Source organism: Erythranthe guttata, chromosome 2 (assembly GCF_056151865.1).
Source record: "Erythranthe guttata isolate IM_541 chromosome 2, IM_541, whole genome shotgun sequence".
Taxonomy (NCBI): domain Eukaryota; kingdom Viridiplantae; phylum Streptophyta; class Magnoliopsida; order Lamiales; family Phrymaceae; genus Erythranthe; species Erythranthe guttata.
Window position 1 is genome coordinate 10,186,031 of NC_142534.1, and position 25,297 is coordinate 10,211,327.

Genomic DNA, 25,297 nt, shown 5'->3' on the forward strand with positions numbered 1-25,297 from the left:
ATTTCTAGGGTTCTTTGGGTATATTGAACGGAGGAGGGCGCTCACGGAAGAAATTTGCGGAGGTTGGATCTATAATCGACTACGTTTCAGTAGTCAATTAAGGTTTAATTGAATATGTTTCAGTAGTCGGTTAAGGCTTAATCAACTATGCCTTAGTTGATAGTCGGTTAATACACCTAATAGCGAGAATTTTTTTTACAAATAAAACGAACTAATAATAATAATATAATAATAATAGTAAAAACAAAAATAAAATTAAAAGGAAAAACGAAAATGAGGATGGAAGTAGTGGAAAGAAGATAGTAAAAGGGCAATTTTGAAATTAGAGAGAAGGTGAAAGGACTAAGATTTATCTCAAATAGTGAAATATGAATTATGTTTCTCTCTATTAATATAAGGCTAGAGGATGTTTTCTCAATGAACCCCATTTATATAGAGTTGTTTAAAATTCTTACCCAGATTCTTCCATCAAATATGTATCCTAACGGACTAATATTTGGTTTTGGTCAACGTACTTCATACCAAAAACAGCCCTTGACCAAAGCCTATCCCCTACGGCTGCAGCATCAACAGTTGCATCAGCAGTTCACCGGACTAAACAAAAGAAAGAGCAAGTTTCTTAACAAACCTACTATTTTTTCCTTATACTATCTCAACTGAGGAGTTGTATGTCAAGAAAAAAACGTTCTACTATGAGAATCATGTAGAAAATGTTATCAGTGATAATAAAGTAAAAACAAAATATTGTTTTTTTTTTTTCACATAATACAACCGGAGGAAATAATATCCAGCAAGTACCATTATTCTATTTTGATACATGTAAAATCTAATGAGGGAGAAAAAAAAAAATCCTCATCAGTCAACCTACAACCTCTACATGTCCGGATGGACGACTCGTATGAACAAATAGGAGTTGGTCTTTTTTTACAAAGGTCTTCAACTTTAACTGCTTTAAGTCGAGAGCTTTTGTAAGCCCAATTCCGCTGCAATGAGTCGAAGTAATACTTGTACCAGCTCTCTAACCTTTGATTCCCTGTCAAAAGAGACATCACGAGATTTTATAAAGAGAATTATTTTCATATCACCTCTCAAAATTTCGTTGGCTACTCAAAATAAATGTGTTCCAATGGTAGGTCTACAAATACACCGGATTGTACAAACACAAGTACAAATGGAATTGCTAGAAAAAGTGATTCTTTGGCGGTGACTCATAACAAACAAACAAACAAAAGATGAAGAAAAGCTATGTGCATCATTTAAGAAAATATATGTAATATAAGACACAATGAATATTCCTCAAGGCAAACCATTCTCCTAAAAGCAAAAGGCATTGACGTCTAACAGCAGCACCAAACAGGTTAAAGGTCGTATGCCCTACTGAAAATGATCGTGAATATTCATACTTTTCGTCCTTATCTTCAAGTTATTGCCATTTGTTTGTATTTAGTTAGATTCAGTAAAGGTAAATGTATCCTTACCGAAAGAAAATGTTATCACGCAGGGGAAACTGCACAAATTACAAAATTAAATTATTAAGTAAAATAGCCTTGTTACCTTGACATAACAAGTTCACATAGTGATGGAAAAAGAAGCAGCAAATGGGAACGTCTTTTCATAGTCTCCTTAGACACGCCCTCCTTCAAGTGAGTATGTAAAGGAAGAGCCAATGCTGTTTCTGGATGAATTACAAGACGGTCAAGCTCCTGAAGTACAAATGTGACTTCTTCCACTCTTGCTGGAGGCAAGGAACGAACACCTGCGCATGGAGTGCAGTAATTCAAACTACAACCCGAAGAAGTAGAAAGCGTAAAGAGAGAAGTCGTCCTGTTACGAACCCAAGTCATTCTCATCTGTCAAGAATTTTCCTAATATGAAGTCACATCTCGACATCAGCGTCATAATTGATATTTTGCTAACTTCAGATCTAGACAAATTCCAATCGCCCATCTCATAGCTGCAAGTAAGATCTTCATCGTGAGATTTGAACAAAAAATAATCATTCATGAGACTGTATAGCAATTTAAATTTTACCCTAGGTTTCAAATTACCTGCTCAAGGAAAATATCTTCTTCAAGCATGTCAACGAGAATCTGCTGCAGTGTGAAGGCATAAGCTCAACAGTTTCAAGAGGCAAACAACAAGTCCGTGATGCGCATCGATCGAGGGTGGAAATCAGTCTTTGTAGAATCTGTGAATACAGCCATTTTGTTACTTGTATCAGAATACAAAAAACTCGTCAAAAACAGTGCAGAATAAAATATGGGAGAAGTTTCTAATTTTCATTCAGTGGAATATGCTTCTGAAGCAGCAAAAGCAAATATAAATCAGTTTCATGAAATACGTATTCAGTAAAAATTCTAATGTTCACGGAAGTGTATGAGAAAAAGTATAACCACCAATTCAGGCTGCCTGTACAAGAAAATCTTCAGATTGCTAAATCATGCTTACAACCATTATTATATGTTCACATGTCCTCACCACCAGTAAATCAAGAGACTATACCAACTTCAGTGATAGGGATCTACTGTGGCAACCACACACAGAAGAATGTGCATGAGAGCTCAATGTACATCTGGCATTATTTTTTTTCTTCTAGGTCCTATAAACAACGTGATATCCATAGAAAAGTATAACAATTAACAATTTTCATGTGACAAACCATAAGTATCCAAGAAAATATGGAGTAATAATCAGATAGATGGAAGTTACATCAAGAGGTATATCAGTATCAGATCGAAGAATCTCATCGCCCAGAACATCTAAGATTTTCATCTCAAGAGACTCGGTGGTCTGATGTGCTGTTGCTGATAGCGCATTGGAAGGCAGAGCACGACCACAGTGCCCCACTAAAAATAAGTCATAAACATCAGCCACTTCTTTCCACACTTGTATTCTTGAAGATCTGGTATTGGTTAGATCAGTTCCAGATGCTGGTTTCAGTTTTCTAACATCAGCAATCAAAATACGGTGAAAGCCCTCAACAGCTAATCTCCAAAGTGTGCCATCAGGGTCGTCCCTTCTTGTTGTCATACACCTAAAAGATGAACCAAAGAAAATCCCAAATTACATGGTCGAAACAAATTAGAATGACAGTTATAGATTCAAGAATCAACCATCAGTTATAAATAAGGAGTCAATATCCATGAATGACCATTGCATGCTACTGGCAAAACGCTCGACTCCCTTGGAAGAGAAATGACGAATTAGAAAGATACAATGTCAGGTGGAAATATTGTTTTCATAATGAGGACACAGAGAGTACCACCCACCACCCCCCCCCCCCCCCCCCCACCCACCCCTGCTGCCTCCTCTGTGTGTGTGTGTGTGTGTGCATGGGGTTTGCCAGAACTTGCGAAAATCCATTCCATGGTTCTCCATTTCCCCTTTTCCCCTTCTATATCAGGTTCTGCAATTTGCTATAACTAACAAAAAAGCATGATTGGGATAAGTTGGCCCGTAGCTGTAAGCTGTGATACATTCACTAAAAGATCCCATTCCAGCAAATCATTTATTATGAAATATTGATGAGCTTCATAAAAAAACAGGAAAATAAATAACAGTAACTTGGTCACATGTATCTACATTATACCCACAGCGATCGGCCATATGATTGTTAATTTGCTATTCATATTAGAGAGGAGCATTTGCCTTTTTGTGTTACCAAATTGTATAGCTACTTCAATTTTCGAGAACATGCAAAAAGCGATCATAGATCTCGATTTATCTTATCCAAACCAAGTCATTTCTCAACAACAATAGCTAAAGAAACACTTGAAACAAATGCTCTCACCTTCCTAGACTTCGAATTAAATTTGGAAAAACATTGTATTTTTCCTCAACTGGAGCTTGCAGGAAGAGATCAACTAGCACAGGAACAAGCTTCTCAGCAAACAGAGAATTCGTGTTGTTGAGGATTAACCCTTCACCATTGTTGTGGGCTGTTAAAGAAATTGACATAAGCAGGTCAGCTATGTCATAATAATCATATCAGATTCTAAATATTTTTTAAGTAGACAATCAAGGTAGATAGCAGGCCTTACTATGATTACTATTACGAACTCCCTCACGATCATCTTCTTTGTCGTCTGCGGGATCGTCTGCTGGAAGATAATGCAATAAAGTCACAAGGAGGAGAATCCACATTGAACTAAGGTGCGCTGCTGGACGTAATAGTGGTAAGATTTCGAGTATGGTCCGTTGCACAGGTGGTACATGACCCTATAGGACAAAACATGCATGTTATTTGTTTGAACATATTAACGATAAAAGAGTTCTAGGTTCTACAGTGCTTCCCAATGTTTTTATAAGCATTTCCTATTCAGCACCAAGTCAAATAACCATGTTATGTAACTTCTGTGAGCAACATATAAAGGAATTGCCAACAGATTTTTCCCAAAAAAACAAAAAACACGAGAGGAGTGTTTGCGATAAGAAGAGAGGGACGACAAGGATACGATGTCATGAAAAGGTAATATTTACATAATCTGCTTCAAAGGTAATATTGGTGATCTTGGCTTCTCTAATTGTCGAATCTACAACCAATATCAACTTTTTGTACATGTCATTGTCAAACATCCCTTGAGCCTGCGAATATAGTTCTCCTGCCAAAATGTAGAAGAATGTCAAACATATATCAGTACCACATTGAACATGAGGCGCCACTTTGAGGATGATCTCAATCTAACTGTAGATAGCAACCATAAAACAGCATTCATTACATACTAAATTAAGTAACGAAAGGGATGAGGTATTGATTTAGTACCAAGACCATGTAAGATCTCCTGCTTCACCTTGCCTGTGACATGATCACTACTGTTCTCTGATTTTTGAAGAACATCCTCATAAATATCAAGTACCGACTTAATGTATGTTATAGGAAGATTCCCCTGATTGGAAAGGAAGGAAAATGAGAACAAATAAACCCTTCCAAGTGATATAAGCAATAAAACATAAGGCAACACTGTAGTTGAGAAGGCATAATTACAAGAAAAGGGCAGCCCAAACAACAATGAATTAGGTTATTACCTTTGAAGAATGAGAAACCACAGTTGATTGTAGGCAATTTATTGCTGCAAGCGCAACTTCTTTACTACCATTTAAAATGCTATTCTTGACAAAGACAAGCAATGACTCCCAGCCTGAAATACAGATGAAATCTTTGACAGTTTTGAACTCTAAATAATATAAGTAAGAAAATGAGAAACAATAAATTAAAGCGGACCAGACTGGAAGTTTCTTAAGCTTCTAAGAAACGGAAATGAAGATCTTAAAATCCGAGCAATTCCACCCAGTACCAGCGCAAGTGTCTCATCCCATTGCTTTTGAGCTGTATTGCGACTGCCAAATTGTTTATCAAGATGATGGGTTGTGTTATGAAATGATACAGAAGGCAAATTGACATAATTGGGTTAAAGCAAGCAAAATTCCAGCATACCTGTGATGTATAAGCATATGAACTGCTATTCCCTTGCGAGTTCCAAGTTCTTTACCTTGCCATTCATCTTTTGACGAGGTTGCAGCCTAAAGCAGGAACCTTTCTCAGTCAAGAACAATAAATAGGAAGATTCGTGTACATCCAAGAGACGTGGAGCTTACCAAGTGAGATGCATGGTCTAATGTAGGGAAAACATAATTCCAAAGACAATCTTCCCACATCCTTTCTGAAAGTTTCTGTCCATGACTTCCAAGTGTTTGAAAAAGCATCCTTATTGCTGAGTTCCTAACCTAAACATAGATTTTCAGACTTTCAGTTGTAGCCAGCACACATAACCATCTAGCATTAATGGAGCAATCACAAAAATAATTTCTTGCCCAGAGGATAAGGTAAAAAACAAATGAAGATGAAGCAAATAGCTCTTTAACGCTACCAGAAGACACTTAACAATAAGTAATACTGTTGCTGGTGGTATTGATGTATCAACCAACAAAATTTTGTAGGAAAAGGTTTATTATGAATTATCATATAAAATAGGAAAACAAACAATCAAGTCATAAGAAATATATTGTGAGATGAAATAAAGTAAAACCAACTGTGATGGAATATACTAGTAGAATTGAAGACATACACATCTGATTCTCAAGGACTTATGACAAAACCTAGATAACCTCATTGAAGTTTTATACCAACTTGCCGTATAGTAAGTACCACAGGGAACTGGTCCCTCAATCTCAACTGCAGCTATATGGTGAGTACATTTGCACATCTCACAAGCAAAGTTACATAAACGGAACAATTAGGATGACATGAAACATACATCAACTGTAAGATGTGCTTCTGGAATGAAATTAAGAATATATGCAAGAGATGAGACATGTTCCAGCAGTAAGAACTGAAGCCACATTATCAATTGTTAAGAAAGCACATCAATGGAACAAGTATCTCTTTTTTTATATATAGAAGATGGTTTCCTAATGTCTCGGTAGAACATTTGAAAATTAGTTACTGCAGTTTCATCTTGTAATAATTATCTGAATTACCTCTGGTCTCTCATCAGCTCCCAGCTTATGAAGCAAAGAGAAAACAGAAACAAGCAGTCTGTCACGTTGAACAGTATCTGAAGAGAATGTGACATTAGTAACTTTATCATGAGAATCAGTTGGCTCTTCCCTTGTTTCATGATCTCTAAGATCTGCAAACCAAATCAAGCAATATTTTTCCTCAGAAACTAATATATACGGAAACTAAGATACCCCAAGTTCAATTGAAGAAGCTGAACCTGTTTCAAGTTCTTCTTGAGTCCTCTGCATAATCGTTTTCACAATGAAGTCAATAGCGGTCCATAATAGACCTACAGCTGTAAGACTTATATTCAACTCAGTCTTCTGAGCACTGTATGCCCCAGCTACATCAATACATCTGCAAGACAAGACTGATTAGGCGTGTCTAAACAAGTGCTGAGGTGATATTCAGTGACAAAGCGAAAGCAAAGGACCAGTTTGTGATGAGCCCTTCTAAAATATGAAATGCAATTGTCATGATCCCATGGTTAAGCATGACTACCCTGTTCCCCCAGCTAGGAAGGATCCATGGAAAATTGTTTGTAAAAGTAGTTGTAAGTATCTTTCTCAGAATCTCCACCCCCATCAACGAATGAGATTGCAAGTACAACGATATCCATCACTAAATAGCTACCAAGCAAATGAAACGGAAATCTGAACAGAGGATGAAAAAAAGCTTACTCATGGAGGCAGTGAGCAGGTATATTGGGCAGCCCATCATTCATTATCACACGGAGGCTCTAGACAGAAGAAAGACTATTTTAGTTTCAATTTGAGACACAAATCAGGAATATGGTTTGAGCATCTAGGTTAAACATAAAAAATTAGATTTTAAAGAAACATACTAAACCCTAGAGTATACGTGATACAAATCATTAAATGCATCTGTCAGCTAGACTTGATAGACCACAAGAACTAAGCATCACAAAATCTGATATTCATCACATCATCAAAGTTATTGAATGATTGATCCAGGAAAATCACATTATTTCTATGGTTAATCCAGCACACATGTATTGTGCATAAATTGTCTAAACCAATATCACCATACTATCAATCTTCTCATGGTATTATTGAGAGGTATCACTGGCACTTATCAATGTAAAATGGGAAACTTCTTTGATGCATATGAGAAAGAGTGCCATTATATACAAAAAAACGATCACTTCACTTAATTGGTTTGCTAAAACACAGGAGAGGAGCATAAAGTTAAACAGAGGTATATTGAAAATGTTAGATCAGTTTAAATGAATCTCTCCACAAATAATCAGATGCTGTCCTGCACGCATCAGTTATGTAGTTATACGATGTACCCTTTTAATCGTTTGCTTTGCTGTATTGAGTCAGTACTTGCCCATACAAGACAAAAATACAGTGCAGCTCCCAACTTCTTATTAAATAGCATCTAGGAATTTATGACCAATTATAGATTTCATGAAAGTCATTTAGTAATTGCACGTCAATTCTGCTATCTCTTCCTCTAGTAACACTTTAGAGCATAATTTTGGAAATGTGTGATGAGAAAGAGTTCATATCGTATAAGTCATTTTCATGGAGAACAATTTAAAGAAGTTATGCAAATAACTTTTGTTGTTCAGTAAAAATTAGCAGTTTGGGCTAATTATATTTAATTACTTCATTAATTCATTCAAAACTATTTGAGCATTTATGATACATTTATATCTTGTTGCCAGACAATATCCAGATACAGCCTGACTAAGGGCAAACAGCACCTACTGAAATAATTGCAGAAATCATGACTTGGTACCTTGCATCAAATATCATGAGTTTGTGATCAACTCTAGGTCTCTAATTCTTAAATATTTGGAAAACTAACAATGAAAATTTCAATATAAATTTGCATAGTTGTTCGCGAATTGGCCGAAAATATTTAATTATCAGATAACAGTTTTTAAAGTCTAAAAATTAGCATCAATGCTTTATAATTTGCTTCTAACCTGGAATCCAAGTGCAATGAGATCTTTTTCTGATGCATGGGCTACAGACCTGGAACCAGACAGTATTATACAAACGTTACAGTAATGAGTAGTTTAAATCATCAGATAATGGGATCAGAAGTAAATAAGCACCTTAACATTTCAAGAATATTTGGCCAACTGTAGTGTAACTTCTCCCCATGCCTCTACAAGTCGATCAGTTAGACCAAGAAATGGATAGTGAACCAAGATAGAGGGAAATCCTTATCAAATGCATGGTTGATATTTACCTCCAAAACATGAAGAAGAATCTTCAGAGATGCAGCACGAACTTCAGAACTTTGTGATAAAGAATATAGATCATTTAAAGGAGATATGACAGCACATTCCAGTGATCTTAACTTTGATGCGCCAATTAGCTTCCAGAGGATTTCAATGAAATTGTGTCAAATACAACCACAAAACAATCCGAAAGAGAAAAGACACAGAGGATAGAGGTAAAATTCATACATTGTTTGATGCATCAACAGAGCTTGACAATGCATTCTCCTGAAACTGATTAGAGCCTAAGACAGCACAAATGGATTTATCCAATGCATCAAGGGCCATAGTTTGCAGTTGTGGGTTGGGACTATCAGCAAGCTGCAAAGCATGTTGCAGATGTTACGAAGGTTGCAGGTGCACATTTGATCAAAAGATTGATAAAAAGATTACCTCAAGGAAATGACCAACTATATCACCCCATAATGGTTCCACCCCTGTCAAAGAGTAAAAAGTATATAACGATCGAGTTGGTCAAACCATGATGTGCCAAGATTGTAAGATTCTCATCAGTCATACCCTAAGAGCAACGCTGAGTACAAGCTACAAAATGTTTTGATGTCCATTCTAACTTTAAACTGAAACATGCGTCTTAATCTAATTCTAATTGATGAACTCTAACTTACTATTTGAATAGAAATTTCCTTCACTGTGGCATTGCTTCTATTTAAATGAAAAAGGGGAAAATAAAATTTAAAAAATCATAGGCAACGCCTTTAAGATTCTTAGGCAAACCAAATTTCAGCCTAGCATTTTCCACTTGGTGTTCTAGTTTCTACCCCAGGTGTTACAAATAACAAAAAAAAAAAAACATTATTCTACCAATATAATTAGGTAAATAGGGTAATTACTCAAGTGAATATGAATTACAAAAGTATCTTGTTAAAACAGTCTTTATACAAGATTAGTGAAATACAGAAGTATAACATGTGGAATTTCATCTTAGTTTGGTACTACCCTAATATAAGAGCGATGAAAGATGAAGGAATCGCATTATCTTGACAAAACTGAATTTATGAACATACTGTGAAGATTATTGGTGAGGATCAATAGTATTCTGTCCACTGAAAAACTAATGCTTCCGAGTTTGTGATTTGATGTCTGCCCATTGCTACTCAAAGTTGCTGCCATACATTGACACGACAACTGACGTAGAGCAGAAAGAAGCGATTGAACGGCTGACACATGCATCAAAGCCGAGCTCTCAAAAAGCTATACAAGGTTGTAGAACAAGAAGGCAGCCACAGATGTGCTCAGTCAATATAATGTATCCAGGCTATTGATGGGGAAAAAAGAACAAATGACAAACTTACCTGAGAATTCAGTGAAGAGAGAATATTAAAATCACTATATTGTCCAGATGAGTCTTTAGTTAGCTTCGGGACAGCTGTGGAAACCTCCTACAAAGTTAAAAGACCCAAATTTGATGAATGGCCATCCACCAGCAAAGAGAACTTTACTGAGGCTAAATGAAACTAGTTTGAAAACAATTTAGTATCTAAACTGTGACAACTATAAAGCTTCGATGATTAAAAGTGAATTCATTTACTACATAAAACACTACAAATGATTGTGATGACTGATATATATTAAACAAGTCACAATAAATGCAACAAGTTGATGCAGCTGAAAGTGTAATTCAACAGTAATTTGTTAGATGAAATAATTGTTGATTTGATGCCCGGGAAGCAACAAGAATTCCCAAAGTAAAGACGAGAAGAAGGCAAACATGTAGCCAGAGTTATTAATCAAGTTAAATCCTATTTAGCCATTATTGCTATCATGGTAGGCATTTTAATCGGTTTCATCGACTGAAGAGTGATGAATTCAGAGGTAATCCTGAGCATGAAGGAAGACACATCTCTGTCAAAATTTAAGCATGAAGAAACACATGTTGACAATGTTCCAATACCATAGAGTGCAAGATTGGAAGCGTTTTGTGCTCCTTTCAAGAAACAAAGGTTAAATTTAATTTGCACCAGGTGATGGGATACATACTTTATATTACCAAGAGGCAGACATAAGTATATTAATCCAAGAGGCAGGCCTGATTTCTCATGTAACTCAATCAGCGAGTGCTAGGCATGATCCAAAGATCAACATTACAAATAATGACCAATCTCATCTTACCAGCAACAATCTAATATCAGAGAGGAGAGGGGAATATAGTGTCTCATAATGTGCCTAAGGGTATAGATTGGATAATCCAATAGACAAAGGGAGAAGAAACTCAATTTGTTACAAGGTAGATGGCTCACAGCCAGGGTTGGTCTACGGAAGCTGGAAACGAAGCTGAATTTCATAGTTGAATCTTTATAGTATCTTGTGGTAGAGCAAAAATTTGGCTTCCAAAGAGGTCAATCAACAATTTAAAAAACAGGCAACAATCTCAACAAAATGGTAGTGGCTGCAAGGGAATTCGGGAAGAAATCTTGAACTACTTCACATTCTATTATTAACTAGAAATTTGACCTTAATATATACAATAGAAACTCCATATTACCTGTGCTGTTGCATGCGGAGAATGAATTGCTCGGTCAAGAGCAGATAGTGTTTCCAAAACCTCAAAATTGTACAGCAAAAAAGATATTAGAATCCAAAATTCAGTTACGCTGTATGTTTATTATAAAAAAATAACCTACCAAAACCCATGAAGGACCCAGTACATTCTGTAATCTATGAGCTATGTTGAAGAGAGTCCGCAGAGCCTTTATATGCAAATATTGCCAGATAACCATGAATTGTTTAGAAAATAATAATGGCGAATGGAATTTCTAAGCTACAAATATAGTAGAACTGATCCAGAACAAGTTTAAAACTATGAAAGAACAAACAACAAAAGAAACCTGCACGTTTTTAGGAGTAAGAACAATGCCTTCCCTCTGGTCAACTAATTGCTCAGCCCGCTTTGAACTAGGAGACATCATTACACTGCACATAAGACGTTAACAAGCTACTTATTCAACTGCATCTTTATAAACAAAATTCGTTGTAGGTAAAGCAAAGTAGACATGACATAATATCTCACACTTCTCATTTGGATGCATAATAAAGATTATCATCATTTAAACGAAATACAGGAAGAGATGGTCTCTCTCTCTGCAGGGTTATAAGTAGTAGCAAAAAGTATCTGACACAATATTCATAGAGCAGCTTCGTAAAACAGAAAATCTAATTATATATCTATTTGAAAAGGATGTTATTTTCACATCAGTTGTAAAGATAGCTTCCTTTGTTTACTAGCTACGTTACAGAATTCTTGAAATTACTTTCAAGATCGTAACATTAAGCTGCTTCCTTTGTTGAGAATATGAACAGACATCAAGCATAAGATTCTATGTATTTTTTTGTAAGGATGAAAAAGTAATGGCTAATGCTCTAGTCTACGTCTGTATATCCTGTATTAACTAGAAGCACACAAAATGTAGGTGCTCCTGGAATCTCCTCTTAGCAGTAAATTAACACAAAATTTATGCAATGAAAGCCTAGGAATTGTATCACAAACATACCTCCTCTTTTCAGCTTCATTGGGAATATATATTGTGAACTTGCAAAGCGAAGCAAGAAAAGAATTTAAAGGTTCTACAGCACGAATAACGCCACATGCCTGTAAAGAAAGAGTAACATTCAGCACATCGTTGTATGACATCGCACAGAATAGCTTAACAAGCAGGTAGCACCTATTTCTCAGAAAACATTAGGCAGGGTATGACTGGAGAACTCATACAGCATGAGGTCGCCTTAGGATTTTGTTATGAAAATAGAAAATAGACTTAGAATCTGTATGTACCACAGAACAAGAGCTATAATATAGGTTATGTTTGATTTGTTTTCGAAACTCACTTCTTCTACCAACCCGGTAGAGTAGAGTGCTTGTCTTTCTTTCCACTTGATTCTCGGAACTTGCATTTTAAAAGCCTAACTTTTTTTGCCCAAAAAACTGCCCCTGCAGACTGTCTCACCACTTACCCAGCCCAAAGCATCATTTCCCCAAGGGAGAAATAATGCCCGACAACAAAATATAAAATAAATAATTTATATAGCTCAGAACTATCATCACGCCTTTTTCCATTCTTGTAATTTGGATAGCTTAATACTATGTATCATTAGTTTTTGTCACTAAGCATCATTATTTTACATTCAATTAAGTATCATAATATATAAATCACATTATAACTTAAATAATTCAATTACTCAACTTCATCATTTAATAATGATATAAATATATATACTATACATCTCATCCAATCATTAAATAATATAAAAATAACTTAGTATTCCGTCAACCATTACTTATCCAAGCATTTCAAACGATTGCTACAGTATGATCTCTCCCCCAATCTACATCTACAAACAAACATTAGTTCTTTTACAAAAAAAATTTCTCAAACGCTTCAACTGCCAAAATAACATGGACAATCATTCCCAAAATCTTTCCAATCAAAGCATAACATCTTACTAAAAATATAATTACCTGTGTAAATGCTTGGTAACCTTTCAATATCTCCAATATTATAGCCTCGCCCTGTGACCTACGATAAACAAAACGTCATGAAGCACAAATTTTGATTACTTCAGAATAATATGACATTAGAAAATACTTTCAACCTACTTCATCAGAATCAGGGACAAAGCATCTAGTATTGTCAACCATGTCGAATCAACAATTGACACACAAAGGGTTGCAGTTATCCCAGTACATTTTGTAGCTGGATCAGTATCACATCTTGGGGACTCAAGCTGATTGCTCCACGATGAAGTACAACATAGAAAGAAACAGGGTCATAAACATATAACCTAAAGCAACCAGGAGAACTGAACTGCACATCAACTTTATCTCACCTCACCGTCATCGACGGCCTCATCTGTCAAAGTGGCAACAGCAAAAACAACTCCCAACAGACCCTCAATTGCCAAAGTGATGGCATGTGCTTCACTTGCAACCAAGACAGTAGCATTTGATGCGTCAGTATCTAAACTCCACTCAATACCTGAAACAAAAACAAAACCCACATGTCTTCTGAAACTGCAACTTGCAATTAAATTAATTAATTAATAACTTTAAAAAAAAAACAGAAACTGAAAATTAACTAAAAAATGGATAGCATATCTCCAAACATCAATCTTTAAGAGTAATACCACAGTCAGCCAAGAATCATAAGTAAATGTATTACTTGAAGTATTTGTCCCAATTATTTAAACACTTCTTAATCAAATAGAAAGCAAATTGTCATTACATTTTACATGAAGGATCAATCCAATGATTGTTGTCCATATCAAGAGGTATGTTAACCATCTTACTAACTTATCAAACGTAACAGCTAAAGCCTAAACCAAAGCAAGTCAAGGATCTAGCTCTTTTGTAACAGACAGTGCAACGACGTCAACCATAATTTATTCCAGAAAAGGTAATAGTACTATCTGTTGACATTATATACCTATAGCTGCACAGACACAAGAGGGACGGACAGTAATACTCAAGTCACATAATTCAACCATAAATAGATATAATGCAGATTCCAAATGATGCTCTAGTTTCCATTAAGCCCAATTCTACTTGTCTACCCATCAGCTCGTGATCTTCAGGATGCAATACACATAAATGGTAACTACAAAACCTAATGTGATTCACTATTACATAATTTAACTGAAAAAAATATGGATGCAGTGGTCAAGTTGAGAAGAACTTCAGGATCAGGTACAGGCATCAATAAAGATGCAATGAAATCAGATTATAAACTTAAATATCCAAATTAATGGCATATTTTACCTTTCGCTTTACTGCTAAACATTCCAGCAACAGCTGCAAGGCTCTCCTCACCAGTTTCTAGGTACTACAGTGATTTCGTTGATATTGAGAAGGAAAACAAAAGCAGCATAGCAGATGAACAAAAAAGCAAAACTCAGATATATAAGAATATGCAAAATGGGATTAATTTTGAAGAAGAGCTTTAAGACTTAAAGCCCTTTAAAAGCAATTTGACCAACAAAAATACCAAGGCCCTTGTCATAACAGATGAAAGGTAACTTAATAAGATGCATGAAGACGCCTTAAACTTCAAGTTAATGTACTGACCAATAAAGCAATTAGATTGGTGATGTAATTACTCTTATATAAACATTTCTATTCATTCTATACCAAGCAAATATCAACCGATCATGTTAAGAGTTATATTTACATTTATGATGTTTCCAGATTGTACATGGCTATAGGATATGGCAGCTACAGAAACATTAATCATGAAATACATCTCTAAGCCACTGGTCTTACATGCCCAAATTATAGAAGCATTGAGAAAGGAAGTAATGATTAAGATTTACTTGTACATTTGATGCATGCTCAATTAGGCAATATCTTATTTGATATACAACGGTGTAGCGATAATAGTGATTTTGGAGGTGCTTGTTAGAAATAAAATTCACCAAACTACCCACTACAAAATTCCAAAGTGACAACTAATTAACGTCAAACCATACTTTTGCTCACGGTGGTACAAGATAATTAGCAAGACTTAAACATTGTTGCTTGTGCACGTCCAGTTTTACTCTGTTTTATGTTTTAATTCATGCGATACAGAAAAGATATCTTGGTTGCAAATCAAACATGTCTAGCAGTTCGTGTATATAAAGAATTACAGATTCAATGTCAATCAAGATCTATGATTGATTGTCTACATTCTTCAAAAAATGCACATGACTTGTAATCCTGAGCGTGATATGAAATGGATTTAGCAAAGAACTTAATCACTGGAATAAATACATGCATCAGTACAATATTATTTACATAAATATTGGTCTATAAATGTTTCGACTACTACTCCTCGCAGTTGTCAAGCACTGCTGCTATCACATGCAATTCTCTCGGCTTCATTTAGTTCAGTCATTAGTTAGCTCATTATAATTGTCAATGAATTATGTCCTAATCAGATCAGCTCAAATTATAGCTTTTATAAACCCCAATCCTGACAGCGGTTCTGCCACAACTTCCATTTCTAATTCTCTATTGCAACCGAGATCTCCAGCTCAAACACAGTTCCAATTAAAATTTAATTTAGTAATAGTGAACAGAATTAGCAACTCTGAAGCAGTTCACTCAATTTTATGGATGAATTAATTTAGATAAATAGAAGTAAAGGAGAATACTAAATTTTTAATTCAATTAACCACATACATGGCAGTGTGGTGCTCAACTTTTGGCAGATATAGTTCGAATGAGATAACCCCTTTATTTGAAACTTCAGGAAGCTGCAACCATTTAGGAAGAAAGAGAAAAAAGTGACAGCCAGTGCACTATGGATGGTGGCAGGTTTTGAAACTTCAGCATGTCTGGAACAAAATGCAGGTTGTTACTGTCTTTTCCTTCCCTCTTTTAGTTTTCTTCTTCTAAAATATTTTCTAGTTAAATTAATTTGAGTTACTATGGTCATATTAGCTTAGGAACTGAACCCTACGATGAACATGAATTTGTATTGGGGAAATAGACTCCTGTCTGTGAATGTAGTTTAGTAGGTGTTGAACAGAATAAAGTTCGACAATCAGACCAGCAATATAAGTATGGATTATAAGAGACTATTGGTTCTCTAAGGTGATATATGCAGCACTCGAGCTGAGCTAGGCTAAGTTTAAATGAACCAATGAGCTGAGCCGAGCTCAAGCATGATCTCAAGTGTTTCAAAATAGACGAGTCAAACTCATGCTTGGCGTTTATTCTTAAGCCTTTCTAAATAGACTAGTCAAGCTCAAGCAAATAATGTAGAAATTGAGCAGGAGCTCGAGTCTTCAAATTTACCACAGCCTGACTCCTTTGCACCACTAAATAAAGCTACCATAAAAGAACATGCAAGAAGTTAATGGTCCAGCTAACTTGCTTATAGAAGAAGCAAATATTAGTTTACCTAAAGGCAGAGAAAACAGTGTATAGGAACTTCAATGCAGTATGACAAAATATACATTAATGAAACAAGAGATCTCTTACTTGTACAGTGGAAACAACCCTAGCAAGAGCTTTTACCATGCCTTCAACCACATTTGAGTTGTTAGGGTGCCTGCAACAGACATTTAAATAGTTTACATCTATATAAAATAGAATAAAAAATAAATAAAATTAAGAAAAGTTTTCATTTTTTATAGAAGGAAAAAAGTGGCAAGTATTAAAAAATTATAAGAAAACCAATAACTTAATCTTAGTTGTTTTACAAATTGTACAGCTAGAATACACAGGGTAATCTGTTAATTGAGAAACAATTTGAAAGAACCGAGTCGGCTGCTAGAACTACTGGTCTTAGAACTAGTATACTCTATTTTTTATGGGAATATTATACTTGCAAGAATTATCATGTATTTAGCTCCCTGAGCCACCATTTCGTTCTCCCTTCCCTTTCTCACTGAGCCACCTAACCCAAGTTCTGAATCAGCAGCTTTGTAGTAAGAAAACCAGTCTGGCAATCCAAACTTGCTAGTGTGAACAAGTATTTGCAGTTTATTCATGGGTACTATTCTAAATTCTCTGAAACAAGAATAAAATGTACTTATCCTCCATAGTGACTTCGAAAAATAATTTTACAGATAAAAGAGAGAGATCAAAGCACTAATATTATGTCCTTACAGGTCAAAATTTTGAAAAAGAATCCTCAAGGTGCGTGCTTCTACACAGAAACCCTGTCAAATTGCAAAATCCCAGATATAAGTTCCAATCACTTGTTTTAGAATGCAGACAGAACAAAAACCTTTTGTTTTGTACTTGTTGATTTTGTTGTCCTTACCCTCAATACTTCAAGGACGAGAATGCGATGCCATAGGGGTAGATCAAGAGCTATAACTCGCACTAACATACTGAGAAACACCTACCCTCAAGAAAAAATGTCTCATATTAGCACAGAATGCATAAATGTAAACAGCAATAAGTTTATGCAAATGAGCAAACATTTATAATATAATTTCTATGTTGTGCTAGAGAACTTGATTCCTCTGTTGAAATCTTGATCAGCAAGTGATGTATGGATGAATAGTGTGATATTACGCATTATATAAGGCACTGTTAACAAACATCGAGTAGCAATGAAGGTTAATTTACCGTGAAAAAAAAATGATTAGATTATCTGTGGTAATTTTGTTAAAATGGATTTTTTCATTTCAATCAGGTAAGTTTCTTCTTTTCAGCAGAGACTATGCGTGAGAGATAATACTACAGAACTTGCAAAAAATCACTACTCCAATTAGTGTCTCCCCTCGCAAAATCCACTACTCCAATTACCCTCCTTCTAACAAACTTGTTAGTACTTTAATCAAATTCATATAGTAAGTTTCATTAAAACAAATGCTGCTCACGAGGTTTTGGATACAAAGAGGCAGTGTTTTGTATTTTTTGTATTTACTGAACAACAGAAGCAATCTGTGGGGGTTCCACTACCCAGTATTAATTAATTTTCATTGTCACATTTTCTCTTGACATGAAATATATTAAATCTTAAGAGTGTATATTGGAGTCTCTGGAGTTGCTTTAGAGTGATATTAGAGATAGTAAAAAATTGCAATTCCATAATTTATTTCTCCTAAAATTTGGGGTATCTATCTTTTTTCTTCACATGAACTCTTCCATTTTCTTATTCTACTTTCCTCGTTATTCTTCCATTAGTAATACAGAAATATATACTCTCCCAATCCTTCTTTTGTTGTGATTATAGCATATAGGAAGACTGACAGTTCTCTAAGCATGTGAGCTTTCCAACAGATAATTTCCTAATCCTTCTCTTATTCTGATTCTGGTTATCGCATTTGAGATCTCCAACAATACAATATTTCGTTTTCAAGAAACAATGAAATAAAATAATATCAAAAAAGAAGAAACTTAATACCTCGGATTCAGTAATAAGTGACGAACTGTAAAGTCGGATTATATGGGCTACAGACCGCAAGACCAAGCGGCGAAAGTAAGGCTCTTCTGCCTCACCTTCAATCTAATAACATAATCAATTGGGCGAGGGAAAGAACATGTATTAGAATATCGGTTGACGTTAATTTTGTTCATGATTACATTCATAGCAAAATCATTTTATTAAACAAAAACCCACCTCTGAGTTGGTACGTAGTGATGTCATGAGAAGTGAGCAAATTTGGTGACGCAGAACCTGTTGTTTAGAACTAACTATTAGACAAGCATAGTTAAAGTACAGAAAATCATAATTTGTTACAAACTTAGTTTCATACTTTCCCCAGTACCTGTTGGAAAGGAATCAAGGTCCTGAAGAGTACCACGTAATTAGATAATATGAACCTGAAAATTGCCATCAAGACTAGGTTTTAGTATTATACATGTCAAACAAAGTAAAGCATAATTCAAGAAATCATTTCTACCAACTGCAACTATATAATGCATAAAACCTGATGGTTATGTTTACGAGGAATATTTCAATTTTGTTTTAAGGGATGTTATTTCACGAGTAATGTTTGTCTGTATTACGAGATGAGACAGATTCTTCTTTAAAAATCAAACTAGTCAGAAATTGTTCGAAGATAGATGATTTCATGATTTTTTGAGATTGTTAGATAGAATCATTGGATAATATTTATAATATGTAATAATAAGGTTAAGTCTAAAATATTGAATGATATTACTTTACAAAAGTATTTATTTATTACTGTTTTTTTGTTTATCAATTAAAAAATTATTTAATACCTTCCAATTGAAAAATAAATTGCAATATTTGAATTTATTTCTACAACAGAACAATTATATTCCCCATACAACCACAAATCTCTTATAAACACAGTAAACGAGCATAGATTTATGTTTACGAATCGTCAGTCATAATAACATAGGTAAATATAATAAAGAATAGCCTGAAACTTCTTACTCAAGTAAGTCAAGTGCAAATGACCGCTGAACGGAACCAACACGCAGCCAAATAGCCTGAAAACATGAAAACAAACAAATAAAATAATTTATGACTCACGACACGAGTTTTGTCAAACAAATATGAGATTTTTTTGGATGCATCTAATAGACACCAATATTTAGATTCAATAAAATTGCGATATCTCGATTCAAATCTAGCACATACAGATCCACCTGCAGCAACAGTTGTCAAGTCCTCTAGTAAACAAAGCCCAAGTTTCCCAGGTTTTGTAAGAGTTTCCCTCATCAATGACGGCCCTCCAGAAATAACTTCCAACTCCAGCATCCTGCTTGTGCATGGTTTATTTATTTTATAATGGGAATTTCAACAATGACATCTAATTACAAGGTTTTTAGTCAACAAGCTAGACATAATTTAGGTGATAACTAAAAACAAAAGGAGCGAATATAACATACTCTAGGCGTTTTATGTTGCGATTGACATCACTAGTTACAGAATTTGTTCGAGAAATGTATCCTCCAGAACCAAATCTGCCTACAGGCAGCGACTCTCCGGAAACCACATTATCAAATATCAACGCTACTGCTTGCCTGAATGTTGCTGCCGCCGTACTGATTAAGATCCCAAAATAAATTAAGAAGACATTCTTAGCGAGTCAAGCATTGTCGGACATGAAGATAAAGGGCGGAGAGAGAAAAGGCTTCACGTGTACAAACATGATTAATTGTTGCTTACTTTCTCACACTGTCAGATGACCTATTGTGCTCAAGGAGGCGGATACAGATACCAAGAGCATGAGCCATATTCTCCTGCCAATAAGGAAAGTAAAGAAACAACATACTTCAATACTCAGACATGTCCTCAAAGCCGACATCCTTTGCTTTCTTGTTAAAACATGTAATTAAAGAAATTAAATGAGCTATGTTCGCCCTCAAAGAAAAACAAGCTATTTCCAATTCAAGTTCACGTGAAAAGGAACCCAACTTAAGCCCACCAACTAAGAGATCATTGTTACACATCCGTTATTTGGACGAAGTCAACAAACTTATACATCAAACTGGTCTTGTCAGGATACTAAAGGGAAGATGCAATAATACTGCTACCATGCCACAAATGGCAAAAACTATTCATCAATACCAGCTCCCTTTGTACAGTTTTATCTTCGGCTTGACATTTGAGACATTCCACTTTATCTAGTACAACAAAAAACAACCAACTACATTCTTGAATATTTATCCCAGTTTAGATCCCCCAAAGCCCTAAAACTTATATTGGAACGTGATTTACTGTTACTCTCTTCAATTATTCTGTTGTCCTTCATTACACAGATGAATCTCGTTTTTTGTCAACAAATCAAGTTTGCATCAGAAGAAAATGATGTATGTCTCTGAATCCACAGATAACTTGATATTGGAATTCCTACTTATGCCATGGAGTTATGAACTGTCAAAGACATGAGATTCCATGTAAGCAAAACGAAGTACTCCGAACTAAAATCAGGATTTTAATCCAAAATAACATGTACAGAAAAGTAATTGCCTCAAATTGTTTCACGATCTCATACTCCATTGATGAGAAAATGTTAAACATCTACTGCTTCAGAAAAAAACAATATATCAAAAATGTCTAGCAGATTACTGAAGGTTTGTAAATTAAATGTTTCATAGAAATCATTAGCAAAAAATGTTTATCGATCTTTTCCATAACCAACCCAGGTACAACAAATCAATTTTTTAGATATTGAAACTACAACGGCAGAAAATTTTAACAAAGAAAATTTACTGCTGTCTCAACTCAGGTATATCATTTATAGAGACATATTACGTAGTCAAACTGACATTGAATATTCAAATAAATAAAAGGAGTTATGAATACGTAATGTCACCTCGTTATCAGGCTGTAGACGAGATTGAAAAATTATGAGTATAGTTTGCAGGGTCTTAAGTTGAATGCTCTCATCAGCCATCTCACCGTGCTGCGAAAAGAGGAACAAGGGACTGAGAGATCTGAATATAATTTAGTAGCATGGCATGGATTTATACAGAAAGTTAAGCAAACTAACAATATATTGACTGATGAATAGATTTTCATCAAACAACCCAAAATAACAAAGAAGACTCCCTTCTTGAAAGAAATATAACTTACTATAACTAAACTAAACAGAAGCCCATAAGCGATGGTGCAGAAAGCGTGTTGGTGCTCGCCTTGGGCCAACAGGAATGCAAACAGTGTATATACGATCATTGTTTTCAAAACTGGATCTAAGCGAACAGTTCAAGTGGGAACTGGTGGCCAGTCCAATCCAGTTAACTACAAATATCCGGAAAAATCTCTCCAGACTTCAGTGTGCATTTGCTATCGAAATAGATATCTGTAATGAAGACGGTCAAGTGTCCCCACAATACAACCTAAGAAAGAACTAAAAAGTGTATTTCCTAAATAAATAATTGTCTAAAGATGGGGACAGGAACTCTAGCCAGAGACTGTCATAAAATTGCAACATTACCAGCTTTTATGTCACTTACCTACATGTAAATGTGAAAGTTTAACAACTAGATGAACCTGTATTAAGAAAAGAGACTACGTGGATAAGAAGAACAGAAGTTGTGGAAACCTAAATGGAGTGGTCTATCATGCGGCCAAAATATCCTCCCATAAGAGAAGCTTGTTCACATTATCTATTTTGTATAGAATCAGTGAAAACAAAGGTCACTAAACCGGCAAAGCAATTTCCAAGGTCTGGAATAAAAAGAAGTCAAACTTCAATATAGCCCATCCTCTTAATCACTTGAAGATCTTGACTGCTTGAATTCCAACGAGTGAATATTTACTTCAGAACTACTACCGAATTAAAACAATTACTTTTTGCTCCAAACGACTCCATCCTAGTTCCCTTCGTCTTTTATGTTTAATACTTAGTTCATACTAACGAGGTGATCCCTTCACTTGATGTCTGGATTATTCCAAAGAAGTCATGCTAAAATTCCCGATTCTTCCGGGCGACTGCCATTTGGCATTTATTTCACAATGCAACCACGTAGAGAGAGAGAAGTTAGCAAATTTTGCATATAATCTTTTAATGGTTTTATCTAACACTAGGTAACAGAAAGGTGTACAAGAAGAATTTAATCCCAATCGAACTCCAGATATGAAATTGGCCAACCTAAAATAGTAAATTGCCACAACCACCACTACCAAAAGTATGATGTGTCTACCCAATATTCAGTTCAATTATTCAATTACCATACATGTTCATCATAAGAACCAAAATTTCTTCAAAAATGTACAACACGAAAAAAAATTGCTTGTCGTTCTTAAAAAATCACCTCATCTAAAAGCTTAAATTGTTATTAAGGTGCATCATTCAATATTTATATCTCTAAGAGGCCTCCTCGCGTGCACGCATGTTACATCTTAAAGCCTTGAATGTGGGATTTTTTTAAATATGTGGCAGTGGGATTAGAAAACAGGACATTTCATTTGGCCTATCAGATGATACCATGTTGAATGATCACCTCATTTAAAAGCATAAAAGCTTAAGTTGCTACTGAGGTGCATCATTTAATATTTATATCTCCAACAGTTGTCAATGCAGAAAATTACGTCATCAAGAAATCAGAGATTGGATAAAATATTCTCTCTTTCCGAACCACATAATAATGTAATACGCCTCAACAGGAAAGTTAAATCTACTCAAAACATCAACCGCCCAGGTGAAGAGAAAAAGGAGTGAACTTCTTAGTTTATTAGACCCCTAGGGATTGAAACCAAACACTAGATCCATCATCAATCAAAGTAAAAGGAGAAAAAAATAAGCATTCTCTAATCAATCTCTATCATCTCAAGACCAGAACCTTTTCTTGCCCAAAGTCCTTGTCCGCGGACCAACTAACCCAATCATATTCCGTGTCAACTAACCCATTTCTATGCCCTATCAGAGTGTGCTTTCAGTAATATGGCTTTCTATATTTTGATTTAATCATTATCTACGTCCAAGAAAAACCCTAGTAAGCTTGGAAATTTGTATTATATAACCATTGAGCAAACTCAAGGATAGAAGGGTTTGACAAAATCTTATAAACCGATCTCACCAAGCTTATGGGATGAAAGTCTTGATTCTTGATTGAAATTTCTTACTAGAGATTAAAGTTATAAAGTAGAATTGCATTTTTATGTAGAATCCCTTAAGTGAAATTCAGCCGGAACACTCATGAGCTCTTTTTACAAAGCTACTCAGTCGATCACTCTATCCTTAATCTCATATTCCTGAAAAAGGCCTCTTTTATAACACAGTTAATCACTAGTAGTAACTAATAAAGGAAAATTTTCAGAATTAGCATAGACAAAGCGAAAGCAAAAAACTCGAGAAGTGCTTTAAGAATTCGGAAACAATAAAAAATTTATAATATAAAGCACCACAAGAAAACCACTAATTTGACCAAACAGAAGCTACCCATATAAATTGTATTCACAAGTATGTCTAATTCAATCATAAAACCATAAAAACAAGAGGAACCAATGAGATTGGAATGTGAAAGTGATTATAGAGTTTTGGGCGTTCATGAAGTGAGCAGATCAGTATATATAAATTTGGACTTACTTCCTTGAGAGTGGAAAGGATTTCATTCAAAGCAGAAGGAGCAATGGCGTCATGCGAAATGAGCTTTTGCAGACATGACAAACCAATCACACTTAGTTTTACGTTCTTAGCTTCACAGGCCATCACAAATATCCTCAAAATGTCATCGTTGTGCGCAATCTCACTCGGGCTCGACATCGATCTAAGCTGAAATTCCCAAATTATCTCACTTGTCAGTTTAATTATCAACCGAAAACGGAAGCCCAACGGTTCAATTTTGGGTCTTCGACTATCACATCACCAATCAAACAAAAAAAAAGAGCAATCCGAAATGAGGAAGGTAGGGATTCGGATTGAGACCTTCAATATAGCATGTTCGGCGGCGTCTTTGACGGCGGGATAACGGCGACGAGCCTCCGCTGAAAGAGCCCTTAGATCAGACTCTAAGACCGTCATGAAAGCGGCCATCTCGCCGTTTACTGAAACAGCTGGTGGTTCCTCCTGTTTTCTTTGTTTTCCCTATTGATTTGCAGGAGCTGCTCTCTGTTTCTTCTTCGGGGGAGTGGGAAGACACAGATCTGCATCTGCCACGCACGTGCGCACCACGTGAGAAATTTACTATTAAAGGTTTTGGTGAGATTAAGGCCCCATTTGGTTGGTATTACACTGTTCGGATAAGCCAAAAATTAATCAACCCTTCTTTGGTTTGTCTGATTAAGTTTCATAGTGAATTATCAGATTAGATCGTTTTTGCGTTTTCTTCGTGTGATAACAACACATAAAAATGTAATAAATCGTTTATGCCATTCGCCTTTGCTTGTACAACTATATAAAGTGGATGCCTCCTTCTATGTACTACATAGTATATGTATTTTTTTTTCTTTGTCAAGCAATGGCCTTACCTTTCTTTTGTTTGTTACAAAAAAAAAATTGGTTGTCAATAAATATTGCATAAATTATAAAAAGACGATGAGCTAACAGTTTTCGTGGCCAAGTACGGAACATGGGGTACTTTAGCAAAGGCCAGGGTCATAACCATCCTTTTGTTTGCTACTGTGGCATTCCCGTGAAGGTCCAAACTTCGTGGACGGAACTAAACTCAGGCC

General features: G+C 35.4%; 1 protein-coding gene across 1 annotated transcript; it reads right to left on the reverse strand.

Moving 5' to 3' along the window:
* Window positions 1-704: 704 nt before the first annotated feature.
* Window positions 705-24,993, reverse strand: LOC105974555 (ARM repeat superfamily protein). The gene is made up of 44 exons (XM_012999669.2): window positions 24,552-24,993; window positions 24,213-24,398; window positions 21,498-21,587; window positions 20,348-20,421; window positions 20,068-20,223; window positions 19,817-19,937; window positions 19,610-19,665; window positions 18,975-19,029; window positions 18,827-18,883; window positions 18,611-18,712; window positions 17,519-17,599; window positions 17,362-17,414; window positions 16,732-16,801; window positions 14,527-14,590; window positions 13,599-13,747; window positions 13,369-13,496; window positions 13,231-13,288; window positions 12,266-12,363; window positions 11,603-11,687; window positions 11,399-11,464; window positions 11,260-11,319; window positions 10,070-10,156; window positions 9,782-9,968; window positions 9,150-9,193; window positions 8,946-9,077; window positions 8,726-8,854; window positions 8,589-8,641; window positions 8,457-8,505; window positions 7,180-7,238; window positions 6,717-6,856; window positions 6,478-6,629; window positions 5,596-5,724; window positions 5,435-5,520; window positions 5,222-5,337; window positions 5,026-5,138; window positions 4,763-4,886; window positions 4,480-4,601; window positions 4,041-4,218; window positions 3,791-3,938; window positions 2,710-3,034; window positions 2,049-2,188; window positions 1,836-1,954; window positions 1,555-1,756; window positions 705-1,033 (listed from the first exon to the last, which is right to left on the reverse strand). Exons 1-44 carry the CDS (start codon window positions 24,657-24,659, stop codon window positions 952-954), a joined length of 4,833 nt encoding a protein of 1,610 aa, XP_012855123.1. The 5' UTR covers window positions 24,660-24,993; the 3' UTR covers window positions 705-951.
* Between the last annotated feature and the right edge of the window lie 304 nt (window positions 24,994-25,297).

Bases quoted from the DNA above. Each gene is read 5' to 3' on its own strand.
- LOC105974555 (XM_012999669.2), bottom strand. From the start codon at position 24,659: ATGGCCGCTTTCATGACGGTCTTAGAGTCTGATCTAAGGGCTCTTTCA. The intron at 19,938-20,067 runs GTATGTTATATT...ATGCACAAGCAG, and splicing joins CGCAACATAAAACGCCTAGA to GATGCTGGAGTTGGAAGTTA. The intron at 5,139-5,221 runs GTCCGCTTTAAT...TCTGTATTTCAG, and splicing joins CTTAAGAAACTTCCAGTCTG to GCTGGGAGTCATTGCTTGTC.